General features: G+C 43.8%; 1 protein-coding gene across 5 annotated transcripts in view; it reads right to left on the bottom strand.

Annotated features, from left to right (window-relative positions):
• PTPRG (protein tyrosine phosphatase receptor type G) overlaps nucleotides 1-24,116 on the bottom strand; it is a 718,204-nt gene that overhangs the window by 159,501 nt on the left and 534,587 nt on the right. For all 5 annotated transcript variants that reach the window (XM_011280147.3, XM_045051777.1, XM_045051779.1 and 2 more), the window contains one exon: nucleotides 10,949-11,015. In XM_011280147.3, coding sequence (XP_011278449.3) covers nucleotides 10,949-11,015 — 67 coding nt within the window. The remainder of the gene's footprint in view (nucleotides 1-10,948; nucleotides 11,016-24,116) is intronic.

Genomic DNA, 24,116 nt, shown 5'->3' with positions numbered 1-24,116 from the left:
CTGACCGTGTGCTAGGCACAGCAGGTACAAGAAGTCACTGACTCCTCGGGACAAACCAGTAAGGTTGGCATTATTATTACCTCATTATACAGCTGAGAAACCAGAGCCACAAAAAGCTTACGTGACTTGTGCAGGCTGTGCCTAGTCCAAATAATCCTGGTATTAATCCCGGAGCCTTGCTCTTGGCCATGCCACCATGGCGCCTCTCCCGTGCCAAGGTGACATTGGTATAGCACGGTGGGAAAACCACACAAAGTAGCCCCAGGTACTTCAGTGAGCACCTTTGCAGTAGATGACAGGAGACATAATTTAAACTTTTCTCTTTGCTTTCCACATCCCATTGAAACAACCAGGAAAAGGGCATTTCCTTGGGCTCCCAGGATCCTGTGCAAATGATCAAATACTGACAGAGAAGGCTGGGCCAAATGACACCTAGCCTCAAATTCAAATCCAATGTAAAGGGAATCACTTTTGAAGTCCTTTTCTGTCTTAACATTATTGGTAACAACACTGTGAGTGATAAGATAGAAGCCGCACAGCATCCCATTTCCTGGCCCTGGCTAAGAAAAGAAATGGAAATAGCTCCCATCTACGGTGGTAGTTCTGACACGTTGAAGTCCAGGAAACTGTGGAAATGGCTTAACTGGGCCTGTTTCTCGAAGATTTTGAGATCAAAAGTGTTCAGATAAGCATCTGCCCTTCCTGGATCCATAACAGATGTGAGCCAATTAGCCAAGACCAGGGTACTGAATATTTATAGCACACTTCAGGAAAGTTCCATGTAATTAAATGCCAGAGACATAAACTTCAAACAGGAAATTTTGTCGCATGTTAAGATGTTCAAAACTATCAGTGGGCTGCTAGATGATATAGCATCGGGTTTCCTATTGAAAAGGGAGAAAATAATTTGATTTCTTTAAGGTAAACATTAAACTGGAACTCTAATTAATTCAGTTGAAACACATTCGGATTACATGGCGATTTGGGTGAGATCAAAAGTGAAGCCCATCTCTGAAAAGTCTATCAAATGGTTAAGTAATGACATGAGTAGACACTCACATCATCCCAACATGAACAAGCCACTAACTCTATTAGCACAGTGACCGTGATAGGTACCATTTAGTTAAGGCAGGGTTGGCAAACTTTTTCTATAAAGGGCCAGAGAGTAAGTGTTTAAGGCTTTGTGGGCCTTAACTCTCTGTGTTACAGCCGCTGAACTCTGCTGTCATGATGCCGAAGCTGTCACACACAATATGTACACAAATGAGTGTGGCTGTGTTCCAGTAAAACTTTATTTACAAAAATGGGCAGCAGGGAAGATTTGGCTCACAGATCGCACTTGCTGGTCGATGATTTAGAGGACAGTGGACAGGTGCCAGCCACCCTTTCTTCTTAGTTATTTCCTTATCGGAATGCATGTAGCATTAACACCTATGGGGCCTTATCCCCATCTTACAAGGTGGAACCCCAGCGACAGAGAAATGCGACAATTTGTTCCAGGATCACAAAGCTCCCAATGGGGCAAGCCAGAATTCAAACCCAAGACAGACTACATTCTGAAGCACTGTTTCAGAATCCAGTGTTCCTAAAGTCACATTATATGTGAAAAATAACAAACGCTATTTCTTTAAAAATATTCTGTAACAGACTTTTCAGAAAATTCATTCCAATGTTCTAATTGCTTATTCATATGAACACAGGAGATTACTCTGCAGGTGAAGAATATTAGTCTTTTTAATCTTCACCACCAAGAATGGGATGCCCCCCCCCCACCACACACACACACAAAAGTTTCCTCATGATATTAAAATTGCCCTAAAGGCAGGGAAAAATCTCGTTCATCATTTTATCCTCAACACCTTCACTAGCACTTTGTAGGCCCTCCAAGGATGACAGGACGCATAAACTCTATGATTAAAGAAGCTTAAAGTTCACATACACAAAACAGGCAAGAAGCCCTGAAACCACATCAAATCATCGCTGCCCCATCTTCTTGCTGCTGGACTGTAATGACACATAATACTATTTCTGTCTAGTAGCTGAATTTCCCCCCAAAGGTCCCTTGCCCTGGGATTTGTCCTTTTCTTCCAAAGTTCAGGCAAGACTCTTTTTAGGAACTTGAGCCATTTAGCCACAGACAGAAAGTTTATGCCAAGATCTTGACCCCAGGGATAATCACAATGGTGCAAGAATGATGATGGCAGAGTATGGTCCCGTTAAGCATTTCTTTGCATGTCCTTTCTACGGTGTGTATAACAAACCTAAATCAAGGCTGAAAGAGGCAGGTGGTGACCCTGGCAGAGAACAAAGGGGGAGATGGTCTGGGAGTAAAGAGGGCCAATCTCAAGTCATAAAGACCTTGATTCAAGCCACTCAGGCAACGCCTGCTTTGCTCACCTTTCTATATAAAGGGGGACAGGATAACTGTATCTCAGAGGCTTTCTGGAGCATTCACTGGTGCCTGTCCAGATAATTAGACCCTGGCCTGGTGCAGAGACAGCCTGCACCAGCACAGTAGCAGTGGGGAGCCTTTGTTTTTAAACCTGAGACCTGATTCCCCATCCCCTTTGTTTCTGATTTCCTTTTTCCAAATTCCAAAAGGAGTCGTTGGCTCTCAAAGTCATCTCTTAATGATAGAATCCCAAGGTGGCCACAGTTCTTTCTTTGGCCTGCAATCAATTTGCAGAGAGAACAAACAGTCTGTCAGGGGTACTTACGGTGAAGCGTTTTTTAAAAGGTGCTGTCACTCCCCTCTTTGCTTGTTGTAAGGCCACTTGGTACCTGATGTGTCCCACAGGAAAGTGCTGTCGGAATCTCTTACTTTCTAAAGCTAATGACTGTCTTCTTTGATTGTGAAATTTAACACACACGCAGAAAGGTGCACAAAACATAAATATACTGTTGACAAATCATCCTAAAGTGAAACCTGGGGTGACCAGAACAGGGGCAGCCCTTTGCACCCTCCCTGGACTGGTGCCTCATCACTTTCCCATCCTGCCCCAACGAGTAAACCAGCATCCTCTTTTTACAAGTCATTGTTACTTTGTTTTTCTTCTAGTATTACCACCTACAGATGCACCCCTAAACAATACAGGCTAAGTTTTCTCCGGATTTGAACTTGACATGGAGGAATACTTTACACATTCTTCAGATTCTTGCTGTACGTTGTGGTTCTCGTATGTGCCCAGGTTGTTGAGAGGTATAGGATCCCACCCCTTTCCATCAGGGTGGAATGTTCTATTGTAAAACTGTACCGTGTTTATCTAGCTTGCTGACGATAGGCATGTGAGGCATTTCTAGGTTTGGGCAGTCAGAAAAAACGTCACTGACGTTCTTGTACACATCTCACGGTACACTTTCATCTGCGTTCTCTAGGGCACATACACATACAGGAGCTGGTATACCGTCAGGATTTTTAATATTTGGCTATCTGGTGCATATTGCCAGATTATTTTTGGGTTTTGTGAATGTATTACCTTTGAGAAATCAATATGCGATATACACGGGTCATTCTTTAATTTACAGTCATGTGAGCAAATCTACGGGGACAGTGTGGTGAATTTTTATATTATACCTTATGTAATCATCCTCCAGATCAAGATACATAATACTTTGATCACCTGAGAAAATTCCCCCATGTCTCCTCTCATTTACTATACCCTTCCATCTCACTATTTTGGCTTTCACCATCCAAGATTAGGTTTTTTTCTGTTCTTGAAGTTGAGAGAAATGGAACTAAGCTGTATGTGCTCTTCTGTTTTCAAGTAAGTCAAGCAGCTAGTTACTTTTAATTGCTGCATAATACTCCACTGTCTGGCCATACTACAACTTGCATATTCAGGCTTCCATTGGTGGACATTTGGGTTGTTTCCACTTTGTGGCTAATACACACAAAGTTCCCATGGGCAAGTCTTTCTGTGGACATTTCTCTTGGGTGTACACCCACATGGGGGCTTGCCAGCTCAGAGGATAAGGCGTATGTACAGCTCTGGCAGAAACGGCCAAATGGCAAAAAAAAGAAAAAGAAAAAAAGAAAAAAAAAGGTGGGGGGGAGCGGGGTGCCTGGGTGGCTCAGTCAGTTAAGCATCCGACTTCAGCTCAGGTCGTGATCTTGCAGTCCATGAGTTCGAACCCCGTGTTGGGGTCTGTGCTGACAGCTCAAAGCTTGGAGCCTGCTTCTGATTCTGTGTCTCCCTCTCTCTCTGCCCCTCCCCTGCTCACATTCCGTCCCCCTCTCTGTCAAAAATAAATAAACATTAAAAAAAGAAAAACGAACAGAAGAAATGGCCACATGGCTTTCAGAGAGGCTGAATCATTGGCATCTCCACAGCAGCTGTCCTCAAGTGGCAAGGGTGCCGTGCCCCGGGCTGCTTTCTTCTAAAACAGTGTATGTTTAACATATCACATACATGTCACATATGATGTGTATAACATATGAGCAGGTGTACAAAACAAAGCCCCCCCCCCCATCCTTTAGAGGAAATTCAGATTGCTCAAGGCCCAGAGTCCCTTTCCAGTTCTTCTTGAGGGGCAGAAACCTCAATCCTAGCAGGTGGAATATGGAAAAAAAACCAGATGCAAATGTACCTGCTCCTACCATCACACGGAAACACTTGGCCACGGAGTCACTTATATTTGCAAATTTCCTTTATCTCTCCCTTTCTGCCGAACGCCTGGGTGACTCCAGTGATTCAACATTGTCCATACATTTGGACAGCTGATGAGCATTCCAGGGCAGGGAAGAAAATGGGTGTCAAACATTCCAGAAATGAACCCAGTAGAAAACTAGTCAATCGGGGAAGCTATTTTGCAAAGAAAGTTTGATCTTGTCATAGCCCCAACTTCCATCACTGAAAAACTTGGAAGAGCCTTGTTTTTTTACTTTAATTGAAGGGTGTTCTCAGGTGATCATTCATTTGTGCTTTCTCGGAAGAGGCTGGTCAGAGAGGACAGGGGGAGGAGCCTTCTGGCTCTGCGTGGTGTCTGAGTCGATTTCTAACTGTCCCCCTCACGGTTCCTCTGAAGGAGAAAGATACCATCCTGCTCACTAAGGTAGTACATTCAACAGAAGATGGAAAGGACAGTGAGGAGGGTAACAGGAAAAGAGGGACAGAGAGTCAAAGCTCAACAACCAAGCAATCGCTACGAGCACGTTTCCTTGCAAAAACAAAAAATTGGGGACAAGAGAGACAAGAGAGAGTGGTTAGTGTCGCGATGCCTTTTGACAGTATTCTAGAATATGTACATAAACAGGCTGCTGGATTTTGTGTGGATATTATAAAAAAGGAACAGAGGAGTAGGTAATCCAAAAAAATGAAAGAAAAAAAAACTTTTTAATTGACACAGGATATAATATACATTTCTGAGCACTGGTCAATTGGGTAAAACTAGTTGTAAGAGAAGGGTACATTTCTATACCTACTCACATACGAGTTTCTTTTTTTCTCTTTTTTCTTAAATGGGTTAAAAAAAACAGAACTAGATTAAGTTTTTCAGAACCAATATTTCTATCAGGTGTGGCTACTATTAAGGGCTGGTTCCAGGGGCGCCTGGGTGGCTCAGTCGGTTAAGCGTCCGACTTCGGCTCAGGTCATGATCTCATGGTCCGTGAGTTCGAGCCCCGCGTCGGGCTCTGTGCTGACAGCTCAGAGCCTGGAGCCTGCTTCAGATTCTGTATCTACCTCTCTCTCTGACCCTTCCCCATTCATGCTCTGCCTCTCTCTGTCTCAAAAATAAACAAACATTAAAAAATTAAAAAAAAAAAAAAAGGGCTGGTTCCTGAATACAAAAAGCAGCGTATATGACTGAGTCCATGCTGTGAACAGGATTCACAATATCTCCCGAAATCTTTCCCCCCCAGTGGATATTGGTGGTGGTGTGTGAATAAAACACCTGACTATAGATATGTTTTACTGCATCCATGTACTGCTCTTTGGATAGATGGGGCCAGAATCAATGGCAAATCACAGCTCTCTATTTCTATTTCTTTTTTTTTTTTTTAAATGTTTATTTATTATTGAGAGACAGAGAGACACAGAGCATGAGCAGGGGAGGGGCAGAGACAGGGTGAGACACAGAATGTGAAACAGGCTCCAGGCTCTGAGCTGTCAGCACAGAGCCTGATGCAGGGCTCGAACCCACGAACTGTGAGATCATGACCTAAGCTGAAGTCGGTTGCCCAACCAACTGGGCCACCCAGGCGCCCCTCTATTTCTATTTCTGCATGGCTCTCAAGTTTATAAAAATCACAATTCACCTAAAAAATGAACTCATAAGAAACAACACTTTATGTTGCCATGGGGTTTCTAGATCTCTCTCCCCATCAACGAAGAAGCAATGTTGCTGAGCTCAGAGCTCCAACATGCTACATGCACTCACCACTAGAGACCTTCGTCTACAGGGATGCTGCTTAAAACCCTGAAACATTCCCCTCTCCGCCTGGACAGTTTCTATGTACTCTTTAGGTCTGAGTGGTCATTCTGTTTGAGATGTCTCCTCTGTACCCCCAAATACGTTAAACCTGCTGCTCCCCACTTTCTAATGCAATGACAATGCTTAATCGTATGTTTCCCCCAAGACTTTATAAATGCAAGGAGGGCAGGTCTGTCTGCTGTGCTCTCTCTGCCTAGCTTAGTAGTATGCTTAGATTAGGCACTTAAGGGGTGGCTCAGTTGGTTAAGTGTCTGATGTGGGCTCAGGCCACGATCTCACGGTTTGTGAGTTCGAGCCCTGCATCGGGCTCTCTGTTGTCAGAACAGAGCCCGCTTTGGATTTTCCATCCCCTTCTCTCTCTGTCCCTCCCCAGTTTGTTCTCACTTACTCTCTCTCTTTCTCTTTCTCTCAAAATAAATAAACTAAAAAACAAAAACAAAAACAAAAATATCAAGCACTTAATAACTAGGCACAAAAGGAATAAGCACTGCTTCTAAGAACCTCTGAGCATTTTAAAAGTGAGAGCACCAATAAAAAAAAATTCTTGGGAAATGGGACTAGGAGAACGTCTTTGGAAGGAAGATGAGAACCTCCGTGCCAGCCAAGGGAGGGCAGGCCTAAGGTCTTCCTTCCAGAGACAAACTGCCAGCAGGAGCCTTGTTATCCGGCAGCCTCCAGCTGCCGCACCTTCAGGATTGACCACGGTGTGCTCACGGAGGCTGGCCTTGCTGGCACACTCTGGCCGGTGACTGCCCACGACAGGGGAACCCAGGCTGGGCCACTCCTGCCCAACGCAGGACGTCTCTCCCAGGCAGTCTTGGCTCTGAGGTGCTCCGATGGCCTGGCCAACACTTCTTCTTGTTTCTGTTCTTGTTCTTCTTCTTTTTAAGTTAATTAATTAATTAAATATAATTTATTGTCAAAGTGACTTCCATACAACACCCAGTGCTCATCCCAACAAGTGTCCTCCTCCATGCCCATCACCCATTTTCCCCTGTCCCCAACCTCCCATCAACCCTCAGTTTGTTCTCTGTATTTAAGAGTCTCTTCTGGTTTGCCTCCCTCCCTCTCTGTTTGTAACCTTTTTCCCCCTTCCCCTCCCCCATGGTCTTCTGTTGAGTGTCTCAGGAGCCACGGATGAGCGAAAACATATGGCATCTGTCTTAGAGGGGAAAGTGGGCGATGGGCATCGAGGAGGGCACTTGTTGAGATAAGCACTGGGTGTTGCACAGAAACCAATTTGACAATAAATTATATTTAAAAACTATGGTATCTGTCTTTCTCTGACTGACTTATTTCACTTAGCATAATACCCTCCAGTTTCATCCACGTTGCTACAAAAGGCCAGATTTCATTCTTTCTCATGGCCAAGTAGCATTCTATTGTATATATAAACCACATCTTCTTTATCCATTCATCAGTGGATGGACATTTAGGCTCTTTCCATAATGTGGCTATTGCTGAAAGTGCTGCTATAAACATTGGGGTACATGTGCTCCTATGAATCAGCACTCCTGTATCCTTTGGATAAATTCCTAGTCGTGTTATTGCTGGGTCATAGGGTTATTGCTATAAGTTCCTAGTAGTGTTATTGCCGGGTCATAGTTCTAGTTTTAATTTTTTGAGGAATCTCCACACTGGCCAAGACTTCTTGAGAGCTGCCTTCAGCCAGTCCTCCTAGATTCCCTCCTCATTCAGAGATGTCAGACCTGTACTGTCATCCCAACACTCTCCCCATCCAGCCCTGCTCCTCTTTATCCCTCTCCTGCCAAAAAATTCACCTGCACTTAAAACCCCACCTTGCTGTCTGCCTCACAGAGAACCCCGATGACCAAATGCCAAGTAGGACTGGCCAGTATGACCAGATTTCTCACTGGAAGAACATACAAGATTCTTCCTATTAAAAAAAAAAAAACCCTTTCATTTAATGAGGAATTAATATTCTAAGATATGACTCCCAGAGCTGAAGAAATAAAACCAATTCTGAACTGTAACAGAAATCCATAGTGATCTTTTCCTTTTTACACATTTCTATTGTCATTTCCAAGCCAGAGATTCTGCGAAGGGCACAATTATTTATGTCCCATCAAATTAACAGATCATTCAAATCCCTCACAGGACCTTCAACTGAAAACGCTTCCAGTTCCACCAAAAGTTGTTCTAGCGATTGCAAATGTTCATTCTCTTCTGGAAGAATGACAAAAGAGATGTGTGTTTTCACAATCCCCTTGTCACAGGGAAAACCCGTGACAGCCTGAGAACGGAGGGCGCAGTCACATTTCCAAGATGTTCTCTGACTCCTTTCTCTTCCCAGTCAGAGCAAAACTCAAGGAGCCTTAGTTTCTTCTCCTCTTCTTCAGGTTTCATAGTTTGATATTTTCACTTATTTGTATGTCTGCTTGATCCACTGAGTTGGCGGACATTTACTGAACGTCTATTACTCACCACACACGCAGGGGTTCTTGCCCTCACGACGCGGACACTTCAGTAGGTAATACACGAGTGAATAAAAGACAAGGTTATTTTTGATACCTTCAAACGGTTCCAAGAAAGGAGCCTAGGATGATGTGGTGGGGAGTGGGTGGGCCATGGGATAGGATAATTAAAAAAGAACTTTCATCGCACACAGTGGGCATGCCACACCTCTGCTGTACAAATAAGTAAACTTCCTCCTGCAGGGAATTATTCCTGGCAGATCTCCTCTGACTTCTCCATTAGAAAGTGTGTTGAAACCACAACTCAGGCGTCTTTGTCTCCCTCCCAGTGCCAGGTAAACATATAAGAGCAAACACGTAATAGCCTCTTGGAGGGTAATTGTGGATAATGAGGAAGGATATAACACGATTATGGCAGCACAGAGCTCATGAACCAAATGATGACTAGGCAGTGAGTTTACTGAGATTTGGGGATCTGAGAGCTAACAGAAGCCTCCGCTTATCTTTAACATATGGAATCTCCTTCAATTATCATTGTGGAAATAAGAACATGATCTGCCTTAGCTGGTGGAATGCTTCCTCTCTAACTGAAGAATAGGTACCTGTTTCGAAGATTCTAGAACTCTTCATGGTGTTTTTGTTTTCAAACATGAATAAGTCAGAGGGAAGGAAGGAAACGATCTAGTCATCATTTACTACGTTTTAGGCCCCAAAACTCAATCTACACCACGAACTGGAATTTCTGGAAGGGTTTGGTCAACTGAATGTCCAAGGGGATCTTCTGGGAAAGGAGCTCAGAATGCACAACATGTTGCCCAAATACCAGCTTTCTTTGCACTTTTGAGGTGTCCAGAGAACAATGCAAATATCCCTACTGTCCAAAACCACCACCGTTGTGACCAACATCAAAACACAAACAAATGCGCAGGCAGACACAGTTTTGGCAAAGTTGCTCTGTTCTCTAGAGAAACTGTCACATAGCCTACTTCCCAGCTCCATGTGAGGGGTTTGCTTTGGGGCAAACTGAAATTTTGAAGAAGCCGTGGAAATTTCTCACAATGAAAACCTCTACGGGGGTGTTTTCAGCCACCCTATTTTCCCACTTTTCATACGTTTAATATTGTTCACTGCTGCACGATTGAATGGCTATAAGAGAAGGACAATTAATCCAGAATCCTGCTGGCTTCAACTGTACCCTGACAAGTGGTTTTAGTTTCCCTGAGAGAAATGGGGGAAGATGTCTGTTAAGGTCTGCAGAGTTGGCTAATGTTGAAAGACAATCCTCCCAGAAAGGTGTGACGATGTTTTATCACAGCTGTGGAGATGAAGGGTAGATTTATTATGGTTACTAATGCTATTTCTGTCAATGTCTTTGGAATTCTAATTAGATTATTAAAACTTTGCAAATCATGACACTACCTCTAGACTCCATACCTCCCTGTGACAAGGGTACTTTTGAAATTAGAGGATCCTGATGTCATAGCTAATGATGCATTGCCGATAATAAAGTTGCGGGGAAATTCTTCCAATAAAAACCAGTTGGGAAAGACAGAACCCATTTATCTTACTTTCTCTCCCAGTTTTATGCCTGAGGATAAGACGTCTGCTACACAGAACACGGCCTAGCTTTTTCCATGCTAGTGGCTCATGATGCTTGCTCACATGCAGCAAAGTTTAATGACTTGTCACAGCTACTTAAATTTTTTCCCTAAATCTGAGCGGCAAATCAAGAAATTTATTAATGCAAATACACTTGAAAGAAGAGTATTTTTAAGAGAGACATGAGACAGTGGCAGGTTCAACGCATACAAACGGTACATCTTAGGGCATTTTGATTTATAACACATGCATTCAAAGTGGTACCTGAAGAGAAACAAATGGCTTACTGTTAACCCAGATCCATTTTCAGGTAATAAATGGGCATCCTCTTTACCCATCAAATAATGGCTCTAACGCCCTTCAACATCAGTGGATGAGGAATCGGTGTCACCCTGTGTCCTCTGCAAGATAACCCCATTCCTTTAGGTGGAGACCTTAGCTCTTCACATACCAGCAAAAATAAGCGTACATGGCTTACTTACCATGATGTACGACGCCCTTCAACCCATGGATAATAGGATCCAGTGCGGAATTGTCCCTTGGACTGACCTACATGTAAAGGAAACATGATTGGTTAAATCTATTCTGGCATCAGACACAACAGCCTCAGTTTAATCTTCTGAAGAGAAGGGGGTGGGGGAAATAGATGTTATCTAGCAAGCTGCTTAGGTCTTACATATACCATGGCTCTCACCAAACACAGAAGATTTATGACATAATAAAATCAAGTGAGGAAGTCTAAATCAAAAGAAAGAAACTTCTCAGAATACATTAGAACAGGAGAGAAATACCACAGTCCTACTAAAATCTTAAAAAGCAACGGTAAGACTTTCTTCTTGCTTTTGTTTTATTAAAAGTACACCCTGATCTGCTAAAAAGTCATTGAAAGTCATCAAAGAGTGATCCATCATTGACTGAATATTTCAGTACCTTCTTGTGATGTGTTTTTCCCCCCCGCTTCTTTTTGGAAAACAGATCTGTGCCCTGCCAGCCTGCTCTCCTTTCTGAGGATCCCAGTCTCCTGTGCTTTACCACCACCATACTATAAGAGGAATTTCTAAGACTACCTCGGAGTAGGAGAGGGGAGGACAGGGCAGGAGAGGAGCTTGAAGAGACAGTACCTCCCAACTTCACTTCCCTCTGGGGTTTTTAATTCCCCTCAAAGTCAAGCCTCTTTCCCATTCTTTCCCTTAAGTTTCTGATTATTACTCAGCATAAATTCTCATTCTTGCCCTTTCCAGGAGACTAAAATTCCGCCAGCGTATTATAATTTTGGTTTTTAGGTACTTTCTTGTAGACACTAATTAAAATAGTTACAAATGAAATGCAACGACATCTAGATTTTACTTCAAAATAATCTAACAGTGGATAGCAGTTTGAAAAGATGCGACAAGACTGCCAATCAATCAATCATTGATGACCTTAGGTGATGAGTATCAAATGGGTCATGATACAATTTTCTCTATACTTTTTAGAGTGTGTGTTTAACTTTTCCAAAATCCCTTATCTATATGGTCAGCCTATCTCCTGAGTTTTTTTTTCAGAAATGGTATTTATATTTTTAGTTATTTTCAATGTTTATTTATTTTTGAGAGCGAGAGAGAGTGAGCAGGGGAGGAGCAGAGAGACAGGGAGACACAGAATCCGAAGCAGCTCCAGGCTCCAAGCATCAGCGCAGAGCCCGACGCGGGGCTCGAACCCATGAACCGTAAGATCATGACACGAGCTGAAGTTGGATGCTTAACCGAACGAGCCACCCAGGCGCCCCGGGGTGGGTATTTATATTTAACCCACTTCTAACATAATGAAGTTCAGATATTGGTGAATCTTTCAAGGTGTAGCAAGACCCAACTGGATGTTTCCTAGTTAACTTAGGGTCATCAGAGGTCAAAATTTTAGGGTAACTGAAAATCTCCCACATTCCTTCTCCCTGTTAACAAATCATCCACTGGACTGCCACTCCTAGTGTACTCTCGGACAATACCCATACTTCACACGTTTCCTTCTGTTTTCTGCTTCAGCATCTCCACGTTAGCACAGTGGTTCTCACCTGGAGGTGATTTTACCTATCTCCCACTGCCCACACCCATCCTGAGGTCACTGAGTCACGTCTGCAGACATTGTCGGTTGTCACAAGTAGGGACGAAGAAGAGGGGCTACCTGCATCACGTGGTTAGAGGCAAGGCTGCTGCCAAAAATTCCACAGAATTCCAAATAGCCCCCCCACAGCACAGAATTATCTGCCCCAAGATGTCAATGGGGCATAAGGTGAGGTTGAGAAATTCTAGTTGCAGGCACTGTGAGTTAACAGTGATTAATATGTCATTACATATTGATGACAGGAGCCTGGAGTTACGGTGAAATTAAAACACAGGTGTCATTATGTATGGTGTCACATTTATAGACTAATAAAGTGAGGCGGAATTTGGTACTACACCATAAACACTACAGACACTTCAGAAAGGATCAGTGAATAGGAACCCAGTATACCAGGTCACAAAGGTGGAATTCTGGGAGTTACCATTAGCATACCTCTGAATTGCCTGACAGGAAGCTCTAGCCAAGGGTTTGACAGATTGGTTGAGCACAAAGCATTCTTGAGAGGTAAACATCCACAAAAGAAGACATCAAAATGAAGACCTCATATTTACACCCTAGCAAATACTCACCGATATTGTACAAAGATGCTCAAAACTGGAATCACAACTCAAGAATGCAAGATAAGAGAGAGTCTACTGGTAAATGTGGCCAAATTTTAGAAGTGAAAGAATAAATAGGAGTGGAGAGAACTATCTCGTATCAAATTGAAGGTATAGACAAAAACATGGTCTTCCTTCTCCTTCTCCAGATTTAGGCTGGTAGAGAAGTTTATGCTACCTCAACCACCCGTAGTTACCCTAGTATCTGTGGGAAATGGCAAAAGGGCCACAAACTTATGTCATGCCTGTCACATGCACCTTTGCAATCTGACTTGGCCACTCCTCCCATCACAAGTGTATACCAACTTCTCCACTCTTTGAAACTGGGCTTGACCCCGTGACTTGCTTTGGCCAATGGGACATGAGCGAACCTGTATAGGGAGCAGCTTACACAGGGCTTGCATGTAGAATTTTAACCTCTCTTGGGACTCTGAAATTTCGAGACCACCAGGTGAAGAATCCCAAGCTAGACTCTCGGAGGACAAGATGACATGGGGCAGATAGGCCGTCCCCACTGAGGTAGTTCTAGACTAGCCAGCTTGCCAACTATCAGATAGGACAGTGAGTCTCTCCCAGACTATCCAGCCTCACATGAACTACCTGAAGGCCCCAGAGACCACCCGAGCTGGTCCCAACCAGATAAACTGCCCAGCTAACCTACAGAACCATAAAGCAATAAAATAATTGTTGTTTTAATTAGTTGGGATCATTTGTTACAGCATAAAATAACTGTTAGGGTTTCAGAGTGTGTACAGAGGTGGAGGATTTGGGACAGACTAAGAAACCCAGAATTTTCTTATTTTTTTTTTAATGTTCATTTATTTATTTTGAGAGGGTGGGGGGAGGGGCACAGAGAGGGAGGGAGGGAGGGAGAGAATCCCAAGTAGGCTCCATGTTGTCAGCACAGAGTCAGACCCGGGCCTCGATCCCATGAACTGTGAGATCATGACCTGAGCCGAAATCAAGAGCTGGACACTCAACCGATTGAGCCATCCAGGCACCTGACCAATAATTTTCTTGACCAATATACTCTGCTTCTGGTTTGTCATAAAGGTTTCTCAAAGAGACTCCACATACCAAGACACAGCATTGGCTGTTAACCCAATCAACTCATGTGCTTCTCCAAAACTGTGTTACCCCTCCTCTACCAGGGCAACATTTCAGATGCTTTTGATTTTCAATCCCAACTGTGGGGGGATGTTTTATTGTTGGGGGACCCTTTAATGCATTCAGTCTTATTTCATGAAAAGAAAGCTCAGAGAAAGCTCTAGTCCCCCATTTCTTCCACTCACCAATAACATTTGTAGCTCATGCAAGAGGAAAATAACCAGGCAACCTAATCCAGGTTGACTTTCTGACCACTTCTGACTACAATATCTCTACTCAAGTCAGATCCCATTCAAGTTCCAGGGCCTGACCCTATATTCTAAGTAACCCCATAAATGAGAAAACCTACAATGCCCATTTGCCTCCACAGCCCCCATTGCTAGTTTCCATGGCTGGGGTTAAGGAAAATAGATCAGGAGAAAGGGAGAGAAAATGGAGATCATTGGCTGGTCCAAATAACTTACTAGTAATACTCAGCTCACTCTCCAGTCTATGTGTTGGTTCTAAAGCTCAGGGTGGGAATCCAAATAGCATGTTAATAAGTGGGTTTGTTCCAGTAAAGGCACAACCCTGTCTGAAATAATCCCTTCCATTTACTGCTTCAATCAATTTGCCACTTAAAAAAAAAATCATGAACACAAGCTAAGCAATTTGGATAGCTCTGAAATATGCCTACGGTGAAGAAGACTGTTTGAGCAACCCATATTTACATCCTGGACTCATCCAGAGTAGAGGAGGCCAGAGGATGGGGGAAAACAATGAAATTTTGAGTCAGGGATGAACGCTTAGAGCGTCAGTGTCCTCACCTATAAAATGGGGTTACAATTTCCTAATGCTGTCCTAAGGATTAAATGTGTAAAGCTTGGAGTATAATGCTGAGTACAAACGCAACATTCAAGAAGGGTGGATGTGACTGGGCAACAACTTGACCCAAACACTCAAATTTAAATGAATGTCAAACAACAGCAGTTTCATCCCTGAACTTGTCAATGTGCTCGGCTCTAAAAGTAATACCTACTTGAGCTCAAATTTCAAAAGATCCAAGTTTATGTTTTATTTGACATCCACTCAGTTTCGTAATATGCTGCTCCTTTGAAAGCCACACGAGGAGTTTTCCTGGATCTTGAAATTCGCCACCTTCTCCTCTGAGATCAAAGGAGTTATGCAGTAATACTGAGAAGGTGGCAATTACACAAATGAGCTTAAAATGGCCTCGGAGAAATGGACATCCCCTTGCCCTGCAGTTGGCGCTCTTGTTGCAAAGCTCAGCTCCTGGCCCTTCTAACTCGGAGCAGCTTTTGTGGCATGAGTCATCGTCAAAAGGATGGCATGCCAACGCGACAGAGGGCCCTGAGTGAAAGCCTTTAAGTTGTCTTTAGATATAACAAGCGACACAGAGACATTAGCCACGTAGGAAACCATGACACGTAGGTTTGGGCAAAAGGCCAAATTCATATAAATGCTGATGAAATCTAATCTTCATAAAATTATCTTTCCGAATAATAGACCATGATAAGGATTGAGCCAACTATCAGATTCATAACCACGGTGTCAATAATCTCTAGAGATGCGTCTGCAAGCCAGGGCCTTACGAGGACCTGAGGTCTTTCCTGCTTGAAGCAAAATGAAATGCAAGTAGAGAGGCCCCAGCAGACTGCATGTGCCTCTGTTCAGATATCGGCTGCCATTTTCCAGTCCCTCGTGCCATTTGGCCCTTGACTTCGATCCTAATAATCTTCAATCTATCAAGTCCTGGCCATCTGCTAACTAGGATGGCCAAGACAACCTACTTGCCTTGAATCCGACATCACCAGCTGCTCCTTTCGTCCTATAAACGTCACATCCAGCCAATATCCTCTTGTGGGAAAAAGGATTTATGCCCGCTGAGAGTGAATGGCTACATGATTAAACCACGCCTGTGAAGGAAAGTGTCAAACAGCAGGACCAGAGACTCCGCATGGCCTTCCTGAACTGCAGAGGTGATGAGCCATCCACTCCAAAGGTTAGTGGGCCACTGTGTACTCAGAAGCTGAAGTGTCCGATCAGGACAAGGCAAGCACTTCTCATGAGATCTGATCTCAGATCTGATTCTCCTCTTCCTCCCACGGCTCTTACCTAAAGAGCCATGTGGCAAGGACGCTGCAGCTCCTTTCTTTCTGACTCCAACACCTTGGTCACCACTCACCACATTCAGATTCAAGTTACTGTCAAGAACTTCCTGGCTCAAACCATTCACAACTTGGTTACTTTTGTACCACTGCATTTCAGTTAGGCCTGACCCAGAGACAGGACACCAACCAGCTTCCTTTATTAATAAATGAAATACTGGTCAATAATTTAGGAAACGTGTCTATGTGCAAGGACACAAGCGTAGCATCAAACCACTAACCACACGGATCCACATTGAAAACACCATTCTTCTCTTGACTGTCTTTGTAAATACTCACAAATATGGCTTTTCTTCTTGGACAGCCCACAGCCTCTCCCTGTTCTGTTGGGAGAAATTTCTTTTTTCCCTTTGGACATCCCAACGATGCTTTCTATTCTCTCCTGTCACTGCTGCCACGGGATTACGACAGGCAGAATCAGAGGTCGTGGTGCATTGAGCATCCCAAACTGCCACAGAATAAAGTCCGAGAGAAAACAAGGGACACAATCCAGAGCGAGGCATGACAGAGGAAAAAGGAGTTCTGTGAAGGTGTACTGCTTTTCACGAAAGGAGGGATTTTAGCCTCCCCGTCAGCTAAAGGCAACTCACCATGTGTGGATTCCTGGCCAGGAGGCTTGGCTTCACTTTGAGTAATAAATTTCCAGAATCATACTGTAAGCCCGATCTCATAGATATGCAGAACATCACAGGCGCATCTCACAAGAGAGGCAAGAGCTCCTGTTGGGGGGAAGGGTATGGCCCCGTATCATCATCTATTTTCTGGCACTTGACAGGACACCCTCCTGGGACTGGTTTCCGTCCACAGATGAGAAAACGCCTAATTCCTCAGCCATGGGAAGGGATTAATATGAAAAGGCAACACAATTATAAATGCTAATAGGATTCACCCTCCCCGCTTCAACAGGAGTTTGAGCATTGACACAGCTTACTTACTGTTAATTCATAATGTTAGTGGAAACCAGTCAATTCACAAGTTATTCATCTCCAGAGAATTGAGATTCGTGGCCAGAGAAGGCCGCAGAGGAAATGAATTTAATGCTCTTGGTCTATTTCGACTGACCTTCTCTATCCCTTTGCTCCCACTACTCCCGCTCACCAGAGTATTTACCACTTAATTGTCAGACTTGGCTTGGAGGAGTCTATTACTGGAAAAACCAACCCAGCAGGGTGACAGTGAGGCCCAGTAGCAAATCCGCACAACTGCGGACCTTGCCAGCAGCAGCCTCGCCTATTGTCAATACAGGCGATTTCTCCTTTTCACGAGGATCAAACTGTCCCGGACTGAGTACACAATGCCATTTCCTCTGGCTTTGGACTCTCTCAAAAACTCAATTTCAAAGCCAAGGCAGGAGCGAGAGAGAAAGAGAGAAAATGGGCAGGCTGGAGCACCTGACAAATGGAACTTCCACATGGTGATTTTTGTCCTTCTTTGTCTTTTTAATGCATTGTGTTTCAGAGCCAAGAAGGGAGTGGGAAAGCCTTTCCAGCAGTTCCAGACAGAGACCCAGAACCTGCCTGTCCCACCCCGGCCAGACTTCTCAAAGTAAAGGCTGCTCTTGAACTGGAAAGAGGCAAAAAAGAAATTCCAACCTAGCAAAGTATGACTGAGAGTCTTAGGCTATAGTGCCAACCATTTCACACAGATACTGTTATGATTTTTTGAATTAAAAGAAAAAAAAAGGCATGCAATCTGGGGAAGCCTGGGGCAAGAGAAGCTTATTTCAGGTTCAGTGACTTGGCTGCAAGTTTCTCTCGATTCAGTGTGGCAGTGCTGGACAACTTTGCCTTTCTTTTGTTAATAATCCTGCCATGCACTGAAAAGCCCCAACAATATCAAAGTCTTGGGGGAGAAAGGAGAGCTGACTGCTTCCACAGGGAGCAAGTGGCTTCAACCAAAACACATTAGATGTGAACCTTCACCCTTGCTTTCTCTTTCCCTCGAAGCAAAACGCTACTCAGGGCTTTCCATTTACAAAAGACTCGGAATCCAGAAAGCACTGTGTGGGGACTGCTTTAAATCCCCGCCATGTGTGCAGCAAGAAAAATATAAAAGATGAGGCATATCAGACCAAAGGGGTCACCAGATTGATCCTTCCCTTGAAAACATTCCTCCATGGGTAAGGTCATCACTTTGGATAAAACTGAAGCATCCAGATGGCATTATGAGGGATGGGGAAGACTCTCCAAATACCATGTAGCTATCATATATCAAATATTAAAATGACCTCGCTCATCTTACGGTTGTATAAAGAGGTGATGGCGGAAAACAACAAATGGTGCCTTTGGCCTACATGGCAAAACCCCAGGTCTTCTGCTCATTTATTCAACAGATATGCCCTGAGTGCCAAGGGCATGCTGTGGTGGGCTGACACTAAGAGGGCCCTCAGTGATTCCCAATCCCAGGTCTTCAGGCCCCTGTGGAATTAACTCCTTCTGGGCATGGGCTGGATCTAGCGGCTTGCTTTTAACAAGTAGAAGGGAGCAAAGTCAGAGACACCCCTGTGATGATCAGGTTACAAGAGACTCTAACGCCCATCTTGCTAGCGGATTCGCACGTTGTGTACTTTGCTTGCACACTTTGGTAAAGTAAATGGCCATGCTAGAGAAGCCCATACAGTGAGACCCTGAAGACGTGGTCTCTGGCCAACAGCCAGAGGGAAACTGAGGCCCTCAGTCAAACAGCCCTTGAGGAACTGAATTCTGTCAACAATCTGAGTGAATGTGGAAATGGATCCTTCCCCAGCTGAACTTTCAGATACGACCTCAACTCTGGCTGACACTTTGATTGCAAGCCAAGTGAGAAACCATGAAGGAGGGGACCCAGAGAAACTGGGAGATGGTAAATGTGTGTGGTTTTAGCTGTTAAGCTTGTGGTAATGTTATAGGCCAATAGATAACCACATGGCAAGAACTGGGTGCTGAGATAGGGAACTGAATGAATCACAGACCTGACAGTCTACTGCTTGTTCCCACAGGGAGACGAGGGCCCTGGCCTCCTTAAAGAATCCACATACCACCATTTTCTTGATACTGGTGCTTCAGCTATTCAAGGTAGTTCCCATCACTCTAAATAGGCTCTTGCCTCTCACAGACCTAAATTGCTATGTTACATCATAGCTTCTAGAGTTTGAGGGGAAGCAATACGTTTAAAATCCAAGTTCCAATGGGTCACCTGGGTGGCTCAGTTGACTGAGTGTCTGACTCTTGATTTCAACTCAGGTCATGATCCCAGGGTCATGGGATCGAGTCCCACATCAGGCTCCACACTCAGTGTGAAGCCTGGGTGAGACTCTTTCTCATCCTTTGCCCCTCTCCTCAGCTCACACTCACTCTCTCTTTCTAAAATTATAATAAAATTCGGGCACTGGGGTGGCTCACATGGTTAAGCATCTGACTTTGGCTCAGGTCATAATCTCAATGTCTGTGGGTTCAAGTCCCACATCAGGCTCTGTACTGAGAGCTCAGAGCCTGAAGTCTGCTTCACATTCTGTGTCTCCCTCTCTCTCTGCCCCTCCTTCTCTCTCTCTTTCTCAAAAATAAACATTAAAAATTTTTAAAAAATAAATAAAATTATAATAAAATAAAATAAAATCCAAATTCCAACCAGGAAAATTTGGCAAAAATAGTGCGTAAACCCCAAATGGGGCAAACAGACATCAATCATTAATTCTGAGATAAAGTGTTTTCAGTGGCTTTTATTTTGAACAAACATAGGAAACCGATAAATTGCAGCAACAAATCCGAGTCCTTCTCAAAGAAAGATGTCCCTGGGCAAGGTACATAGCACAACACACTGGTGCGAGCAGCTGCTGTTTCTGAATCATAGCAACCAAGCTAAGTGAAGACTAATTACACACTCCATACTCTTATTTTTCCTTTTGGAAGGGGTATTTCCACTCTGTGCCTCCTGTAGAGCACTGAATGATTGCCTCCATAGTGTGGCCTCTGAAGATTGATTAAGTATCAATCCACTTTTCCCAAGCAATACGTCACAGGGTATTCCCTATTCCAAACCACACGCTTATGTGAAGGCTTTGGTGGTCGATACCGTAAGGGGGACTTTATGCCCCTGTCACTGTCCTCTGAAATCAATCCATTAACTCATCTAAACATACCATTTCAACCAACAACCCAGTGATAGTTATTTTCAGTGTACAATCATTAAAGTTGGAGCATCTGACTTAAGAGCTTTAGTTAAGTAATGTTTTGGAGGATACAAAACAATTATTGAAGTGTACAAAGGTCTTCAAATCTACCAACTAGGAAGATTCCTTTTAAGTACCTGGTAGTCTACACAAGGGCCAGCCCCATCTCAAGGAGGACACAGATTAATGCTAACTGAAGAGTTCAGCTTTGTATGGAAAATGCACCTGAGTTCAACAGAGGATAAAATTAAATTGCAATGAGGAAAGACAAAATCTTTCCCAGCAGGCCTTGATTGATAGAACGTGTTATTTGTAGCAGAACAAAATGGAAAACCAGAAAGTTTGTTCCTAGCAATCATTGTCTCACTGGGCCAACTTTCTCTCCTTTGAGAAAATAATATGATTTCTTCATAGAGCATGGAGTCTACTTATTTAAGCAACAGTGCTCAGGATCTTCCACTTCCTCCAGCAGCTCTCTTGAACAAAACAGCCCCAGTAGGGGAGGTATAGGTAATATTTAACCAGGAAGAGGTTTATCTCGTGAATCCTGCCATGGATAATAACCTGAGAATAAGTCACTTCTTAGAAAAGAGGAGCGCGCATCTCCTGTGATGAGCTCATGTGAAACTTGGGTGCGTACGACTGACAGAGGGGTTAAGCAGAGTTTTTGAAACCAGGTTGGTAGACCCAGGTTCAAAACCCTACTCTTCGACTTGACAGCTAATTAGCTGGATGAAAGTGAATTACAGCCTCACTGTGCCTCAGTTCCTCATCTGTAAAAACGAGATCACTGCCCCTCAATGACACAGGGTTATTAAAAGGATTAAATGAATGTTCAGCGCAGTGCCTAACACACCCAGGATTCTTCAAAACTAGCCACAGCCACTCTTTCGCCAAAGGGGCAGGCATGCCCTGCTGGTACCCAACCAGGCATACACGAACGAACACACATAAAGACACAAATACTACTACCTCTAGTTACAAACAGACCGACAGTATCAGGGCTCTAAGCTAAATCCAGTGAAGCACGAACTCCCCTACCTGCACCCCAATCTTTGATTACAATAGCATGGTAACATCTTTCCACCCAGCAGACCAGACCCCAAACCCAGGAATCATTTTCTTTCCACAGCCACATACGATGTATCAGAAAGTCCAGAAGATCCTACCTCCTAAATATACCTCGAATCCAAATCCACAGACCACCTCCCTCCAGCTTCTCCATTCTGCTGCCTACCCCACCATCACTCTAAACCTAAGTAACCTCCAACAGCCTTGCCTAACTGGCTTCCCTACTTTCTCTACTGTAACTGCTAAGCACCGGCACCGCCTTTAATCAGCTTTAAAAGTAAAACAAAAATCAGACAACAATGATGAAACACTGTTCTGACTGACCTGAGACGTGATCTGGGCACCTAGGCATTTGAAAGCTCCCTAAATGATTCTGACAGAACCACTGAGTTAGAATGATCCTTCAAAAAGTACACTTAATCACAATACATGCCTGCTTAGCGGTTCCCCAGGATCGGGCTGAGGTCCTCTGCAGATTCTTACTGCCGTGACTTTCTCGGTTCGCTATAGTTCAGCAGCACCGGCCTCCCTCCTCCTTCTTCCTCGGATACTCTTGGGCCTTTTTACTTTGGCCATGGCGCTGTCCCCTCTGCCTACAATGCCCTTCAATCAGATCCTTGAAGGGCCGGTTCTCACTCTTCAGATCGCAGCTACAAGAGGCTTTCCCCGACCACCCCATCCAAACTGGCCCGTCCCAAATACCTGTTAACTTATCACTCTCAGTTCCTCCCCAGCCTGTCAATACCTGAAGTCTGGAGGGCAGCCCAGGGGCTTGGTGCACCTGAGGATATCCTGGCGGCGGGGGGAGGGGGTCCTCAAAGTTTAAGCAAGTCAGAGGGTCCTCATCCACTCCAGCGTCACCAGGTTAGCTAGCACCTGTGACACATCCTCTGTCATGGCACCTCCTACCCTTCCTTTCAATGACCTGTTGAAACACTTGTCCCCTGACTGGGCTGACAGCTTCCTGAAGGCAGGGTTCGTACTTTATTTAATTTGATTTTATATTCCCAGCACCATGTACCTCAGTACCAGCACAGAACAGACACTAACACATGTTTGTTTTCTGAAAGAACAATAGGTAGCTATAAAAGGGGTGAGAAGGAGGAAAGAAATAAAAGAAAAACAGATAAAAGAAAATTTCAGCCAAGGATTCTCGGATTTATGTCCAGAGAATCTGATTCAAGTCCTGGCTGTGTACTGGTCGTGTGACTCGACCCCTCTGGGCAGGTGGAGAAGTGCACACCCCCCCGGGGCGGACCCACAGGGGCAGACTGAAAGCATGTGTGTGGCAACAGGCATTACATTCCACAGTGTACACACCCGGGGACTATCGCAATGAGGTGAGCTTTGGTTTTCTTTTCTTTCAGTTTCACAACCGAAAAGTGGTATGGCTGACAAAGGAAGACTTTGGAAGGAAACGCAGAAACAAAACAAAACGAAACAAACAATTATTGATAAAGACTGCCAAAGCAAACTTCCTACCTTTTTACAAATGGATCGTAATTTGTTCCTTATTGGTTAAATACATGGTCTTCAAAGTCACATTGCTGTGGTTCAAATCAAAGTTCCATCACTGATGAGGTGTGACGGGGATCAGCAAACGATGGTCACTGGGAGAATTGTACCCACTGACTGTTTTTGTAAATAAAGTTTTATTGGGACACATCTACGGTTTACATATCGTCTGTGGCTGCTTTCCTGCCATAAAGACAGGGTTGAGCAGCAAAGCCAAAAATACTTATTATCTGACCTTTCTAGAGAAATCCTGCCGATCCTGGTTTTAGGCAAATAAATCACTTTACTTCTCTAAGCCTCACTGTCCTCGATCTAAGAAATAGAGACACTAATCATATTTCCCTCGTAGGGCTGTTGAGAAAGTTAAATTGAGATAATCCACATAAAATACTTAGCGCGGTGCCAGGGATATATGCAGAATTTGATACATTTTGAATAGTAAATATTTTTGTTAAATTATCCGTGCTAAACTCTATCCAATCAACCAACCACTTGCCTATTCATCGATTCGCTAACTTATATAACCAACAAATATTGGGGCACCTAGCTGGCTCAGTATGTAGAGCGTACAAATGTTGTTCTCAGGGTTGTGAGTTCAAGCCCCATGTTGGGCATGGAGCCTACCTAAAAAAAAAAAAAAAAAACTAAATCGACAAATATTTAGAAAGTACCTGATAAGTAGGATATATTTTACTGTCGATATACCTATTAGATGAACAAAAGCAAACAAAACACATGAATGTGAAATTTTTCTGTCCGTAATCTTCTCAAAGCCTATGAGCTATTCAACAGTGACATGAGTATTAGCAGGTAGAGTATTAGTACTATGTCAACCAGACTCCGAGCTTTGTTTCGTTTGAAAAGGTACACTAGGAAGCACAGTGCCTCTCCCACATTAAGCCTTCAAAGAAATCTTTGGGTAATGGCTGACTGATTGATGGTG

This window comes from Felis catus, chromosome A2 (assembly GCF_018350175.1).
Source record: "Felis catus isolate Fca126 chromosome A2, F.catus_Fca126_mat1.0, whole genome shotgun sequence".
Classification (NCBI taxonomy): Eukaryota; Metazoa; Chordata; class Mammalia; order Carnivora; family Felidae; genus Felis; species Felis catus.
This window is presented reverse-complemented; position numbering and strand designations above follow the sequence as displayed.